Genomic DNA, 14,551 nt, shown 5'->3' on the forward strand with positions numbered 1-14,551 from the left:
CACCACGAGAAATAAATGTAAAAATAATTCAATTAAATTATAAATTAGTTATTGAGCAATGTTTTGTTTGTAATTTCATAGTGATATAATGATTGGTTGCAATTATGAAATGATAATGGTTTGAATTTGAAATCAGCAATTTGTATTTGTATATATGTTAGAAAGTTATCATTTTGTATAATGCAAATATAAATTTAAAAAAAAAACATAAACATAAATTCATATAAATAATAAAGTTTTACAAAGTTTTTATAAATTTCTAAAAACTTCTTTATACACGACATTGGATGTTTTATTTGATAGTCTACCATGGTTATCTAAAATTAACAATTTTAATCCCTCTCTACTTTGAACTCTAGATAAAGCAACATACAATTGACCATGTGTAAAAACAGGATCCTTGAGAAACAATCCAACCTTCGATAAAGACTGACCTTGGCTCTTGTTAATTGTCATTGCAAAACATACAGCCAATGGAAATTGTCTTCTTTGGAATTTGAATGGGATTTTGTTTTCAGTAGGAGTTAAAGACATTCTTGGAATGAAAGTCCGGTTTCCAATATTACTTCCAAATATGATAACTGCCTCGATTACTCGTTTTCCCAATGATACGACTTGTAGTCTAGTGCCATTGCATAAGCCACTTTTGATCAATGTTTCTTAATAACATAACTGGAACACCGACTTTTAAAATGAGATTATGGTTTGGCATAACTGAGATTTTAAGACCATTTAAAACATCAATTTCCATCAAACTGATCATGGACAAACTCAGATTGGCAGAGGCTATCTGAACTTAAATATTCTTTTGGCTCTCCTGGAATCAATTTTAGCAACCGATCATTTATTTCTTGGACAACTTCATTCTTGGGAGCAAGTATTGCTCTTTCTTGAAAATAACCCGCAATGTTGAAGTTTTCAAGAATGGAAGGATATAAAAATTTGATTAATGAACCAATGGGATCATATGGATCATTAATGAGAATGTCTTCTGGAATATCAACAATTGCTTCACCATCATTCGGACTACCAAGATTACCTTCTCCTATGTCCAAAAGCCAGTTTGAAAAACCCGTTATTCGATAAACAGCAGATGAATCGTTGCCAATAGTTAACCTCATGTTTTCAGTTAATTTATGGACTTTGCACTGTTGCCATAAATACGAAGAACTTAAAGAAGCGTTAACAATATTTTGTCTACTGCCACCCGGAACAACAGGTAGAATTTGTCTAAAATCACCTCCAAAAACAACCACTTTCCCTCCGAATGGAATATTTGAGTTTTTAGGATCGACAAGTCTTAATATATCCTTCAAAGTTCGATCTAAAGCTTCAAATGCATGCTTGTGTACCATTGGTGCTTCATCCCAAATGATCAATGAGGCTTTTCTTACTAAACTCGCAAGATCACTCTTTGGATTTATTTTACAAAAAGAATCCTCGGTAAGATTATGGGAATATTAAACCGAGAGTGTGCTGTCCTACCTCCAGTTAATAATAATGAAGCAATCCCACTTGAAGCAACGTTTAAAACAATCTCTCCTTGGGATCTAATTGCTGCAGAAATTGTCTTCCAGAGAAATGTCTTACCAGTTCCACCATAACCATAAATAAAGAATACACCTCCCTTATTATTTTTAACCTTAGCCATTATATCAAGAAAAATGTTGCGTTGCTCGTCGGTTAATGAAACAAAGAGCCGATCAAACTCATTCTTCAAATTTGATATGTCATAATCTAGCTCCTCGACTATCAAACGATTGTTTGAAGATGAAACCAAATCAGCATCTGGGTAAGGCATCCTTCTATAGTTCTTGAGACTGGAATTGTTTCGGAGTAAAATTTGTTCTATCTCGAACAAAGTCAAGTTTTTAATTTGATCTTCGTTTAGTGATAAACTTGTACAATAAATACTATATTACTTACAACATATTAAAAAAAAGATAATCTGGGAGGTAAAATGTAATTGATTGCATATTGGAAATTTATATGATACAGTTTTAATAATAATTTAATAAACATATAATACCTGGAGAGTTTAATCTCTTTTGTTAAGAATAAAGAACTCCGTCTGAAAGGTATTCCCATGTGTTTTCCCACACAATCTCTGGTTTACACAAACTATTAGACAATAACATCGTAGCAAATAAGAAACGTAGATAAAAACCAGATCCAGAAACACTTGCTTCCTTAATTGCTTCGATGTATTCTTTGTCATCATCCAAAAGGCCCAGATTATAGCATGCATCTTTAAAAGAAGAACATATTTCACCATTGACTGTGCGAATTTCTTCGAAGGATTTTGGACCTTTCACTTTATTTAAAAGAATTCTTAAAAAATACGCTTCGCCAAGCTTAGGTGAAACCGAGTGAATTCTACCAATAGAATATCCAAGATGTGAACATTGAAGAAGCAACTGAAGGCCGGTCAAGAACATCTTCAATAACGTCGTCTGCCTCATATACAACTTGTTGTTGACCAGGAAGATGAAAATGTAGTCTAATCACAGCAGGATACCTATAATGAACATCATAACTAAAAATCCGCCATGATGCTTCACATGCAGATATATATCTACAAGCATAGTATTCTTTGATTTCATCCACTGCATCATTGTTATCAGAATCATTATTGCTTGGCTCCATAGCAACAGTCGCTCTATCAGGACCCTTGTTTATATATTTAAATAAATACTTTATAGAAGATCCCTGATTGCACCATTCAACATTAATGTGTGCCTGATATCTTTTTAATAGATATTTGTTGTATGGAACAACATTCCTGTTATCTAACTGAACACCAGATTTTTCAACAAAATGTCCATCATTTCTTCTCCTATATAAGGGAAAACCATCTGAATCAACTGAAGTATGATTACAGAATTGCTTTGGAAACTTTTTAGAACACTTTCTGTCCACCATGCATGGGCAATTCAAATTTTCAGCTCCACATGGACCGTGAATCATGAACTCCCTGACAAGTGAATATAATTCTGGATCTTCTTCGATATTTGGAATCTCAGCAAAAATAATGGGATCGATATATTCAACTGTAGGAAGCTTGTAGTCAGAATGCATAAACAAACATATATGACTATGAGGCAGACCTCGTTTTTGAAATTCAATTGTATAAACCACTGCATGTAAAAATATACACATAAAATAGAAGTTAGAATTAAAGAAGGTATATATAACCTACACACACACACACATATATATATACATATATATATATATATATATATATATATATATATATTAAATTATAATTTTAAAATACCTGCTTGAACCTTGCCAAAAATTTCATTTTCCCTTAAATATTTAATAAATGCATCCAACTTTATCTTAAATAACCTACATAATATATCCGGTGTATCTTCAGGATGAAGTGGAGTGTCCTTAAGAAACCTTTGAACTTCTGGCCATTTTGGATTACACGTAAAGGTTATGAAAAAATTTGGATATCCAAACCATTTACATAGCGACATGGCATCCAAATAGTTTTGCATCATATAACGTGCACCACCGGTAAATGAAGAAGGTAAAATCACACGTTGACCAACGTTCGAAATATATGTACTACCACGTACTTGGTGATTACACAGATTCTCATAAGACTCACATCTAAGAATTTTTTGTTGCTTACATATGAAAAATAATCGCTCGCTTTCAATCATTGTATAACCATCAACCAAAAATTGTTGGAACAACCTTTTTGCATTAAGAAGTAGTGAGAACGATTAATCTCTATCTTGAATTCTGTAAGCGAAAAATTCTCTCATAGTACAGGTCGGGCGCTTGCTGTTACTTGAAGATGTAATACCTCTATGAAGGATGTCAACTCTGTAACCATCATCGCCATATGGAAATAGTAATGGATATTGAAGAGCAAGGTAAGAAGGATGTAATTCACTGATACGCTTTAGTAATCCTGATGAGGTTTTAACAATGATGTCTCTTTTTTCAATTGAATCACAAATGTCACCGACAATTAAAGCGGCTACCTCAGAAGAAGTTGGTAAGTTATACGTCCTTCCATCTTGTTCTCTTTTTCCGATTAATCTTAACTTCAAGTTAGCACCAGGATTATCATGAAGACTGTCTCTTACCATCCTATAAGACTTGACTAACGCATTGTTTGAATCTAACATATCCTTCAAAAATTCTATAATTTGGAGATCATATGACCTTGAACTTGATGTAGAAGCGCTCCTTGGTCCACTGAAAATATTATAGAGAATTATTTAATGTTAGTTAAAAAGATAAATGAATTGAAATTAATTTTTAGATGAAGATTATAAAAATATACCCAATACTTGTCGATCTATTTGAAATCTCATTCTCTGTATCATATATGTATAACTGACAGAATTTTGGTCGTGATCCACCTATAGGTAAAAGACTTCCCATACTATGATAATTTTGACCGCTAAGTCTGAATATGTATGGTGCGTTGCCTGAGTTGATGGATGAATGAACTTTGCCTCCCATGGATGTAAATGAAGACATTGAATTGTAACGTCGAATGTTCTTCATGAAGTGTTTGCTTTTAGAATCTACGGAACGATAAAGATTTTTGTAAGACGACGGTGCTTCTTTTAAGGGTGATAACTCAACTTTTCCATAACCACAACATAAGGAATAAGACGTATTGCCTTTTTTTGTCCTCTAAGTGATTCATCTAGCCATAATTTTGCATGACAAATTTGACATATAACAATCTCGTCTTCATGATCCAAGTAATCTATTGAATGAAAACAATATTAAAAAGTAAAAAATATATATAAATCAGATTATTAAATAAATTTAAATAATATTAAAACTATTAGAATTATTATCACCTTTTGATATACCGCGAAATTTATCTTCGACAATATGATCATGATTACTTTCTTCATCTAATGTCAAGTCAAAAACAGGTATAGAGGATATATCTGGAGTCTTCCTTTTTAATTGATGTTTTCCTCTTGGTAACTTGATTGATGAAGAATTCTGGATTATTGTCGAACGATTACCGGATGTCGTGGAATTCACAAACATTGAATTGTGTTTATTAATAGATATTGGTGTTTGAAGGTTATTATTGAATATACAATTGCCTGATAAAATAAAAATACAAATCAAAACATTAGCAATTGGTATGATTTATATAAATATAAAGCATATATTTCTAAGTTTGTGTATTTATAAATGCATACCGTTTGAAATGTTAGAAAAGGGAGTTCTAACATTTATATTTGTTGAAGGAGAATTATAAGTTATTGTGGAACGATTGGTGGATGTCGTGCCAATGCCAAACACTGAATTATGTAAATTAATAGATAGTGGTGTTTGAACTTTATTGTTGAAAATATAATTGCCTGATAAAATTAAAATACAAATTAGAATGTTAGAAATTGTTATGAGTTATATAAATGTGAAACGTATATTTTTAATTTCGTATATATAGAAATTCGTACCATTTGAAGTATGATGAATACTTGTATGTTGATATACACATGATTTGGCTGAGTTTATATTTTCCTTATCTAAGGTAACGTCTGTATAATTACCTGTAGATATTAATTTAACACGATGACTGTAGACATCTGTTACATAATTAGAAAACATGGTTAGTAATAATAAAAAAATATTAATTATTATAAATACACTAAATTAAATAGTTTTGCAAATTGAATATAATTTTTATATTTACAAATCAATTGTAAAATAAACGAATATAAATACCGTTATTTGACATGTAAGAAGTATGTGTAATCGATGAGTTTTGATGGCTTGATGTGCTTGGTAAGTTTTTGGATTTTCTATTATCTAAATATAACTTTCTAATTTTTCTCCTCTCTTTAGCATTTGTAGATTCTGTAGTACTATTTGAACCTGTAAAATCGTAGAAAACAACTTAAAGACATTTTTTTATATTAAGTTTAAATATATTATAATTTCTTTTAATTTTTTTAAATAAAAATAAATAACATATTTAAAATCTATCAATAATACATATTATAATTATCAACGCAAAATAAAGCAAGAAGATTACCGTATTGGCAAAATTTTATAGCATGTCCAGTAGGTGTACGATGAGATGATGATGTAGTACAACGTTTTTTGGATTTTCTATTATCCAAATATAATTTTCTGTTTCTTCTTCTCTCTCTAGCGTCCATTGCATTCATGTTCTTGTTTGATATATAATAAAAATAAAAAAGTATAGTGAAAAACAAAATTAATAATTTGATAGTAAATGTTACATCGATTGGTAGCTTATATAATTTGTATAAACTTCATTTGACGAATTGAATACTAACCAAATAGGATATAAAATATTTCTAAATCATAAAATTACATAATTATATATAAATCACATTTATTTATTAAATTGTGGAGCATGATATATAAAATGGCAATTTAAATAGATTATGTCAACTTAAATTAGAAATTAATAATTACGACATATCAATATAAATTCTTAGGTAATTACTTAAAATATAATTATTTCAATAATAAATGGGATACATACCAATCCAAATTATATAAATATTATTGATATAAAAAATTATAAAAAAAAAGAACATTTTTTTTAAGGATTCACACAAGTAATAACCCCTATTCTCCCACGTAGAAGATAACCATCTATTAGTAATAAACCCCATTTTTCCCTTTTGCTGTAATAGAAACGGAGACCTAGAACCATCGAATATCAAAATTTATATCTCCGCAATCAAGGTTAACATTTCGAAGGCATTCATTTAAGAAAGATATGGATGTTTGTCCATTGCTATCGTAAAGGAAGATAGGAATATACAATCATCGAATCCAATTTGAAGGGAGTAGAAGCTTATACCGATTTTACAATTAAAGGTACGAATGAATATGGTATGAAGATTCGACAATTGAAGGTAAGATGTAAATTTTTGTTAACTATTGTTTTCTTAACAGAACATAGATTAGTTGAAAGAAATTGTACCTGATTGTTTTTGGCAGAAATTTGATTCTTATGAAGAAGTTATCGAAAACTGAAATGGTATGAGGAGTAACTCGAAATACGTCAAGAGCGAAGACACAATCAGGTAACTTTCAATTTTCTGAAAGTATGATTTTCATACTCTGTGCGTAATAGTTTGAAATTTTGAAATTTGAATTTCTAAGATTTTAGGGTTAAATTTGTGCATCTGATTAGCAAATAATTTATTAATTGAATTTTAATTTTATATACCTTCCGAAATTGGAATGCGATTTTTATATTGATTAGCTAGATATTAGGGTTAAATATATGTGCAAAACGGAGGACAAACTCATATCAGTGCCTAGTGAGTGGTTTGAAATTAAAAGTAATGGTTTAGAACAAAAAATGAATGTAGATTGCAATTTCTTTTATTTGACAGTAAGATTTGAAGACAAAAAATGGCAGAAAATTGCTCAAAAAAGCAGAATTTAAGAATATAACCAACTGATATGCACCCTTTAGATTTAAACCGTATAACACACTGATATGTAACTCAAAACAGATGGTTTAGGATCTGAAGTTTCATAGATGGTATAACACACTAATATGTAATTTAATTACACACATATTGACACACATAGAAAGCAACATGACCAAAGAAACACGTTCCTGTTTTAAAAATGTTTATATGTCTAATGTGTACTTTATTAATAAAGGGACAAAAAATGTAAAAAAAATAATGCCGTATGGACCATTTTCTAAATTAATAATATATTTGTGATGGATCAAACATGACCAGGGGCTCTTTTAGAGGATTGAAGTGCACCTTCCATGGTTTCCATTATCAATTTTTTGACCTGCAAATAACACACATATATATTCAAGAAAAAGATGAATTGGGTGCTACCAAACCCAAGTTTGAACATTTAAAGATTAAAAAAATAGCAGGTCCTATTATAATAAATTACATACTTGGCCACTGTAAAAAAAAGATACACAAACATACACAGGTACATTAACACACCCACATGCACAATTAATGATAATATAATCTTGTAAATCAATAGAAAGAGTACCCCTCCCCCTAATCAATTTTTCATCTATTATAGGAGGATCAAACTGTACAGAGAAATGAGTTTTTGAAAGTAGGTTAGAAATTGTTTTTAAACATTCTATATATATATATATATATATATATATATATATATATATATATATATATATATATATATTATGGGCTTAAGGCATTAAAGACAAAATAAAAATTTAATTATGGGTTTTAAATAACATTTTGAAAATTTATGAACACGTTAAATAACTTTTCAATTGTAGTGTAGGAATATTAAGACACACAAATTATAGCAATGTGCTTTGAAAGTACATTGCTATAATTGGTATAAATCGATTTTTTTTTACAAAAAAGAACATTTCATTTTTGTCTTTTTCTTATTAAGCCATTGTATTACAGAAGTATATTTACACAAACACACAAATTATAGCAATGCATTTTCGAAGTACATTAACACAAACACACAAATTATAGGCCTTGATCTATAAAAATAACAAAAGATATCCAAAAATTAAGCAACTACCACTGCTTTTTCATGTTGAATATTAAAACGATAAATATTTTAGTATGTAGCATGACATTTTGTACCAATAATGGAAAAGCAATAATAAAATGACGTCTAAAATATGAAAAAATTAATTCATAACATGCTATCATAATATAGCATAACAAACCATTTAAAAAGAAAATAATCCCAAAGTGTTAACCTTAATAACCAGAATGTCGCATTAAATCAAACCAAGATAGTTAAAAAAGCACCATGCAAATTAAAAACTAAAAATTGTTCATGAAAATCCAAAATGGACACTGTCTTCCGATTCACCACCAAATGAAATTCAGCCGTTTTTTTCCAACTTCACCTCCAACAACTGTTTTCTTGGACCATCTAGGGATACTTTCTTTGTTTTTGACGACGATAAGTTGTCATTCAATTCCAAATCAAAGACTTCTTCCAGATTTCGTTTCAAAACTGGTGTTGTGTTCAAAAACTTCATCGGGCTTGTTGCTGAGTTCTTGTCAACTGTGGAAGGAGTTATGTTATCATCCGTCCCTGAAATTTGATCCTAAAGAAAATAGTTTTACAACATTGTTATTTACATCCAAGTATTATTTTAGAACATATTTATCTAATTTAATATGAATGTAACCTTTAAAGGCTTGTTATCTTGAGATTCGAATTCGCCCGAACAAACATCCCAAGAGTGTGTTATACCAATCTGCATAAGACATAAAATAACAAAAAAAAATTGTTTTAGAAATATTATAAGGATATATAGTTAACAACCAAAAAACAATAATTAGTAATTTAATTACCTGTGATTCGGTAAACTTATTTTCGAGTTGTTCAATTAAATCAACATTGTCACTGACTCTAGAAATACCATACTGATTGGTTTTTTTCGACACATTGAAATCCGTAACAGAAATCTTGAATGCCAATTTCAAACCTTTCAATGCATTAATCTCCCCCGGATAGAAATCAGTATTGTCCCCAATCTACATCAAATAATAATGTAAATACACGTTACGGTTAAAATGAACATATATATAAAACGAAATAATTATTGCATAATATTCAAACGACCTCTGTTGCTTTTTTAAACAACTCTTTGGCTGATGTCTTCAATAGATACCTTCCTTCTTTTTCAAACATTGTTAAGGTAATAGTCCCGGTATTATCTTGCACACGTATGGGGATCATAAATCTACAAAAAAAAAATAATATAAAATATCAAAAGTATTATTAATATATATGGAGTAAGAAATGTTTTTGCATGAATATAGTTTATAGTAACAACCTCGGTACAACAGTAGTTGTTTTTTTTTGTGCAATTTTGGTTACGACATTCATAAGAAGTTGGTTTTGCATCAGTATCCGGAAAGGCCATGTGGCTGTAGTTTGTACACGCGGGATAGAACCATTTCTCATTCTGCAAGATTCCCTTTATAGTGCCAACTATAATGAAATGGGTTTTCTGCATGAATGATTGGTTATTTATAACATTTGTTTATTTTAAAAATTACAAAAAAAGTATAAATATACAAGTTTAAAAAATTCAAATAAATACCGAATGTGGTTCAAAAATCTCAGCAATAGTCTTCAGCTTAGTTTTAACTATGAAATCATCTAATTCAGAAAGTTGTTTAGATTCAATGATTGAAATTGTATTCGAAGACGAATCGGGACGATCATCCCCATCTAAACTGTAAATTACACAAAGAAATAATTTTAAGTATTGTTGTAATGAACATTTGTATATTTAAAACGTACATAGAAATGTGTTACCTTTTTTTGAAAAGACTAATTTCATCGATATCGCAGTTAATGAACAACTTTGAAGATGTAAAGTAGGTATTAACACTCGGACGATCTATAACACAAATAATAATAATCAGTTTAATAATCAAAGATGTAAAAATTGTTTAGTTAATAAAACAAATATACCTCTCCAAACACTAATCTTTGCAAACTGAAGTATAACAACGACACGTTGCTTTGGTGGATTGTTATCTATGTAATGTTGCATCTTGTAGGCATAATCACCCCACAGATTTACACGGAGTTGCAAAGCACTGAATATTGAACAATTGTTTTTTAAAAGTCATGTTTTAATATAAAATATAATACAAATATAAAGAAATGAACAACAAACTTTGCATCTTGGATGTGAATGGTTAGTCTGTGTTTAGAATTTTCAGGATCATCCCTCATCATCTCAGTAATAGCAACTACCAATCCAATAACATCTGTAATATATATATATATATATATATATATATATATATATATATATATATATATATATATATATTTGAAGAGCCCTTTGAAATTTAAAGATATAATATATAATATATAGCAGATAAACATAACTAAAACTAATTAAATATTTAGTTTATAATTAAAATAATAAATATTAACTAACCAACAGATATGTCTTCAGGATGTAGCAACGACAGAACAGTTTGATAGTCATCAAATGAAAATCCAAATGTAGATCCAGAAAATTCTGCACATTCTTTGAGAACAGTATTTTGGACAAATGTTAGTTTTTGATCTTGAGGAGTTATTTTGAAACAACCAGACTTTTGTGATGCAAAACTTGGACTCGTGATGTAAAACGTCGACCCATCCTTTAATATATATTTTTGAATCAATACAGAAACTTTTTCCAAACAGTAGCTTGGATCTTGCTCCCCTATAAAAAAGTAATATATGATCAACTATATAAGTAATTGTACTTAAATGTGTATTTGTAAGAAATAATTAATATGTAGAGTGTAACATACCTGTTCATCAAGTAATATTAATTCAATGGACCAAATTTCATCTTTGTTGTAGAATGACATATGTTTCCACAAGTTGATGACACGAACTTTTAGAGTCAAATTGTCCCTCAACACATCTACATCAGCAATGAAAGTGACATTGGGAGTAGCCATTTAACTGAAAAAACACAAAATTATATAAATTTGGTGAAAATATATGTAAATTCAAAGCCGTGAATAAGTTAACAAAAATAATCCAATATGTTGGTATTATTATGATTCAAATTCAGATTGCATTTGAACCATTTAACTGAAAAAACACAAGATTATATAAATCTGATGAAATATATATATATATATATATATATATATATATATATATATATATATATATATATATATAAATTCAAATTACTGACTAACAGAACACACATATTCATATATGTTTTTATTATAAGGAGGACATGTGTATTGATTTCTTCATTTTGTTTGTACGTAGGAAAAAAATTGAATAGCTTGTGTATAAGATAACATATACAGAAAATAACCGAAGGAGAGGAATATAGATGTAATCAAAATTACAATAAGAATACGAATGAATGATAAACAAAAAAAATTCAGCATAGTTGTTTTGGGATGATTTACCTTCTCTGCAGTGTTTTAGAGTTCAGATACGAAGTAAATGAGAAAATGCAAATGGTTGAAAAGAATTTAGGGGTTCTGTATTTATAGGTGGAATAAAACAACCGAAGTCAATATTGTGATTGAATATTGTAATTCGTTTAAATGATTTTTAATTACTATAATCATGTAGATATTTTCGGAAACAGATAAACTTTATAAAAAATCATTCCTGATTTTATGCGATATGATGATGATAATGTATGATTTTTATGATTTTTAATGCAGGTATAATATGGAAAAATAATTGCTGATTAGTAGGAGAATATGTGGACCATTGCCAATTTTCTAGCAAGGTGATTATATTTTATTTTGAATTTTTCGTTTAATATGGAAACAGATTTTTCGTTTAATATGGTGACAGATGTTTTTTGAAACAGATATTAACTTTTGAATTTCTGATTTTGACTTTCTGATTTGTTGTCTAATTTATAGGGATGATTTGGGCGGGAACTAATTTCTAAGGAAAATGTAGAAAATAACACGTGGACTTTGGTTGTGTAGAAGAATGCCATGTGGCACATTAGGGAGTCTTTTATTAGAAGAGGGGATCCGGTATATCACCATTAGTAGCCCTCAAAATAGTTTTGGAAGGCCCAGGAAACTTGACCAAAATGGGCCGTTTGAAATTCTGCGCTCTACGTGGCGATTCCCTACGCTTGATTCATCGTCATCACTATTTATAGGGAGTTTGAAAATCAAGGTTTAATTTGTCTTTTATGTACATTTTCCATTTGAACTTTTACAAACCTCTGACGCAAGAAAAGGGCTTCTGTTGGTTTGCTTTTGCTCTATAATTTCATAAACATGGCCAACATAATTACCAAAATTTTAACCTTTTAGAAGTTATTAGGACTTCATTTTAATGTTACAAACTCTCATGCAAGGAGTAGACATGTTTTTATACGACATTCCATGTAAAAGGATGAACACTACACATAATGATCAATAAATATGCATATTTTTTTTAGCAACAAGGCATTAGGATTTGTTTATTTAGGAAAAAAAATACAAGTCACATACGATATACTTGTATCAAATAAAAGACATGTTTACTTTGAAGATTAACTCACTAATAATATTATACTTCCTTTTATCAAGTTAAGATCATTAATATGTTTATCGCAACCCACGACCATCATCACATCAGGTTTAATTTTGGATTGATTAAAGTCCAAAATCCCCACTTCCGAACTTCTTCAAATCTTACAGTCTAATAATCCACGTTTCGTTCCATTTTACTATTAGGGCTAATAAATTTCTCCCTGTGAAATCGACAAATACATATCAATTGAGAGGCGTATATCGACAGTAGAAGACGGGAAAGAGGATGAAAGCAGCGACTCCACCTCCTTGATTATTTGTTCCATGTGAGTGTCATCTTTCAATTTGAATCGATGTATCAAGTTGAAGTATCCAAATAAATCATGGTGTCATAATCTAAATTTCTTTTATAATTAATTATCCATTCCGTGTTTTCCCATTCCCAGAAAACCGTGTGAAGAACAAGAAACATTAATTATATATCTTTCTTTTTATGTAATTTGATGTCCATTTCCTTTGAATATTTCGATGTTTCTCATTTTTAGCTCATGACCTTGGATTACTTTGATCTACATTTGTTCTGACCACTTTTTAAGTGGAAAATTATTTATAACATATGGAACAAAGGATTCGAAATATGGATTTACTATGCCTAAAGACCGATTAAAAATGAAAACATGCAATTAGGTTAGGTGTAGTTCTGCCAATTATCATGGAAAAGAAACTTATTAATTTATATTGCTCATTTTCTAAGCAAACATTCTTCACTCTGTTGACACTTATATTTTGTGAGAGAATAATATGTTGTAATTTGTAATACTACTGTCTACTTTATCTTTTACGTTCCACCTTTCCTAGGTGGATATTTTTCTAGGATATTTTTGTTAATCACAATCTTTGTCACATGATGTCATATGAGGTTTTTTATGTTTAGATACGTGTGTAAAGGTGAAAACAGGACTTTAAATCAATTATGTTTGCAGTAGAAAAAGATTGCATCCCTTTCTTATGTAAAGCAATAGAAAGGTAAGATTTAGCCCTCTTTCTCTTGCCTACAATTCTTTTACCATTTTACTTTAATGTTTTTTTTTATTTAAATCTATTGAAACTACTATTTATTCTTAATTTCTCCTTTTAGCATGGTGTCACTTTCTGAAAATGACCACTTTACCCTTTGACCTAAATGTTAAAAAAAAAAAAAGATTTGTTGTTTTGGCCGAACCATTGAGGTATTAATATTTTGTTGATGGATGTTTGCAAGTTGATGATCGTACCGATTTTTCTCGGTTTTTGCCTAAGGGTAAGGTGGTAAACTTAAAAATTGCACCTGGAAACTGTTTTTATATTAATAACATTCAATTTTCATATTGCCCATGCACTGTTTTTATATTTAAAAAAAAAAATTCCATTATGACAGTTTTTGGACGATATTGCCCCTGAACACTGTTTTCATGTTGACATTGCAAAGAAAGAGGACAAGAATTGTTGACAAGAAGAAAACGATTGGGAAGGGCAAATTAGAGGTTACCATCTATTGTTGCATGAAC

At 29.6% G+C, this 14,551-nt stretch overlaps 1 protein-coding gene and 1 long non-coding RNA gene across 2 annotated transcripts; one reads left to right on the forward strand and one right to left on the reverse strand.

Annotated features, from left to right (window-relative positions):
* Window positions 1–740: 740 nt before the first annotated feature.
* LOC145099656 (uncharacterized) lies at window positions 741–1,801 on the reverse strand. The gene is made up of 2 exons (XM_079037189.1): window positions 1,486–1,801; window positions 741–1,393 (listed from the first exon to the last, which is right to left on the reverse strand). Exons 1-2 carry the CDS (start codon window positions 1,799–1,801, stop codon window positions 741–743), a joined length of 969 nt encoding a protein of 322 aa, XP_078893315.1.
* Window positions 1,802–6,623: 4,822 nt separating this feature from the next.
* LOC145097548 (uncharacterized) lies at window positions 6,624–12,805 on the forward strand. The gene is made up of 4 exons (XR_013704391.1): window positions 6,624–6,896; window positions 6,982–7,067; window positions 12,189–12,256; window positions 12,396–12,805. It is a non-coding gene; the product is annotated as an uncharacterized LOC145097548 (long non-coding RNA).
* Window positions 12,806–14,551: the final 1,746 nt, after the last annotated feature.

This window comes from Lactuca serriola, chromosome 4 (genome assembly GCF_051521515.1).
Source record: "Lactuca serriola cultivar US96UC23 chromosome 4, Lser_US96UC23_V15, whole genome shotgun sequence".
Classification (NCBI taxonomy): Eukaryota; Viridiplantae; Streptophyta; class Magnoliopsida; order Asterales; family Asteraceae; genus Lactuca; species Lactuca serriola.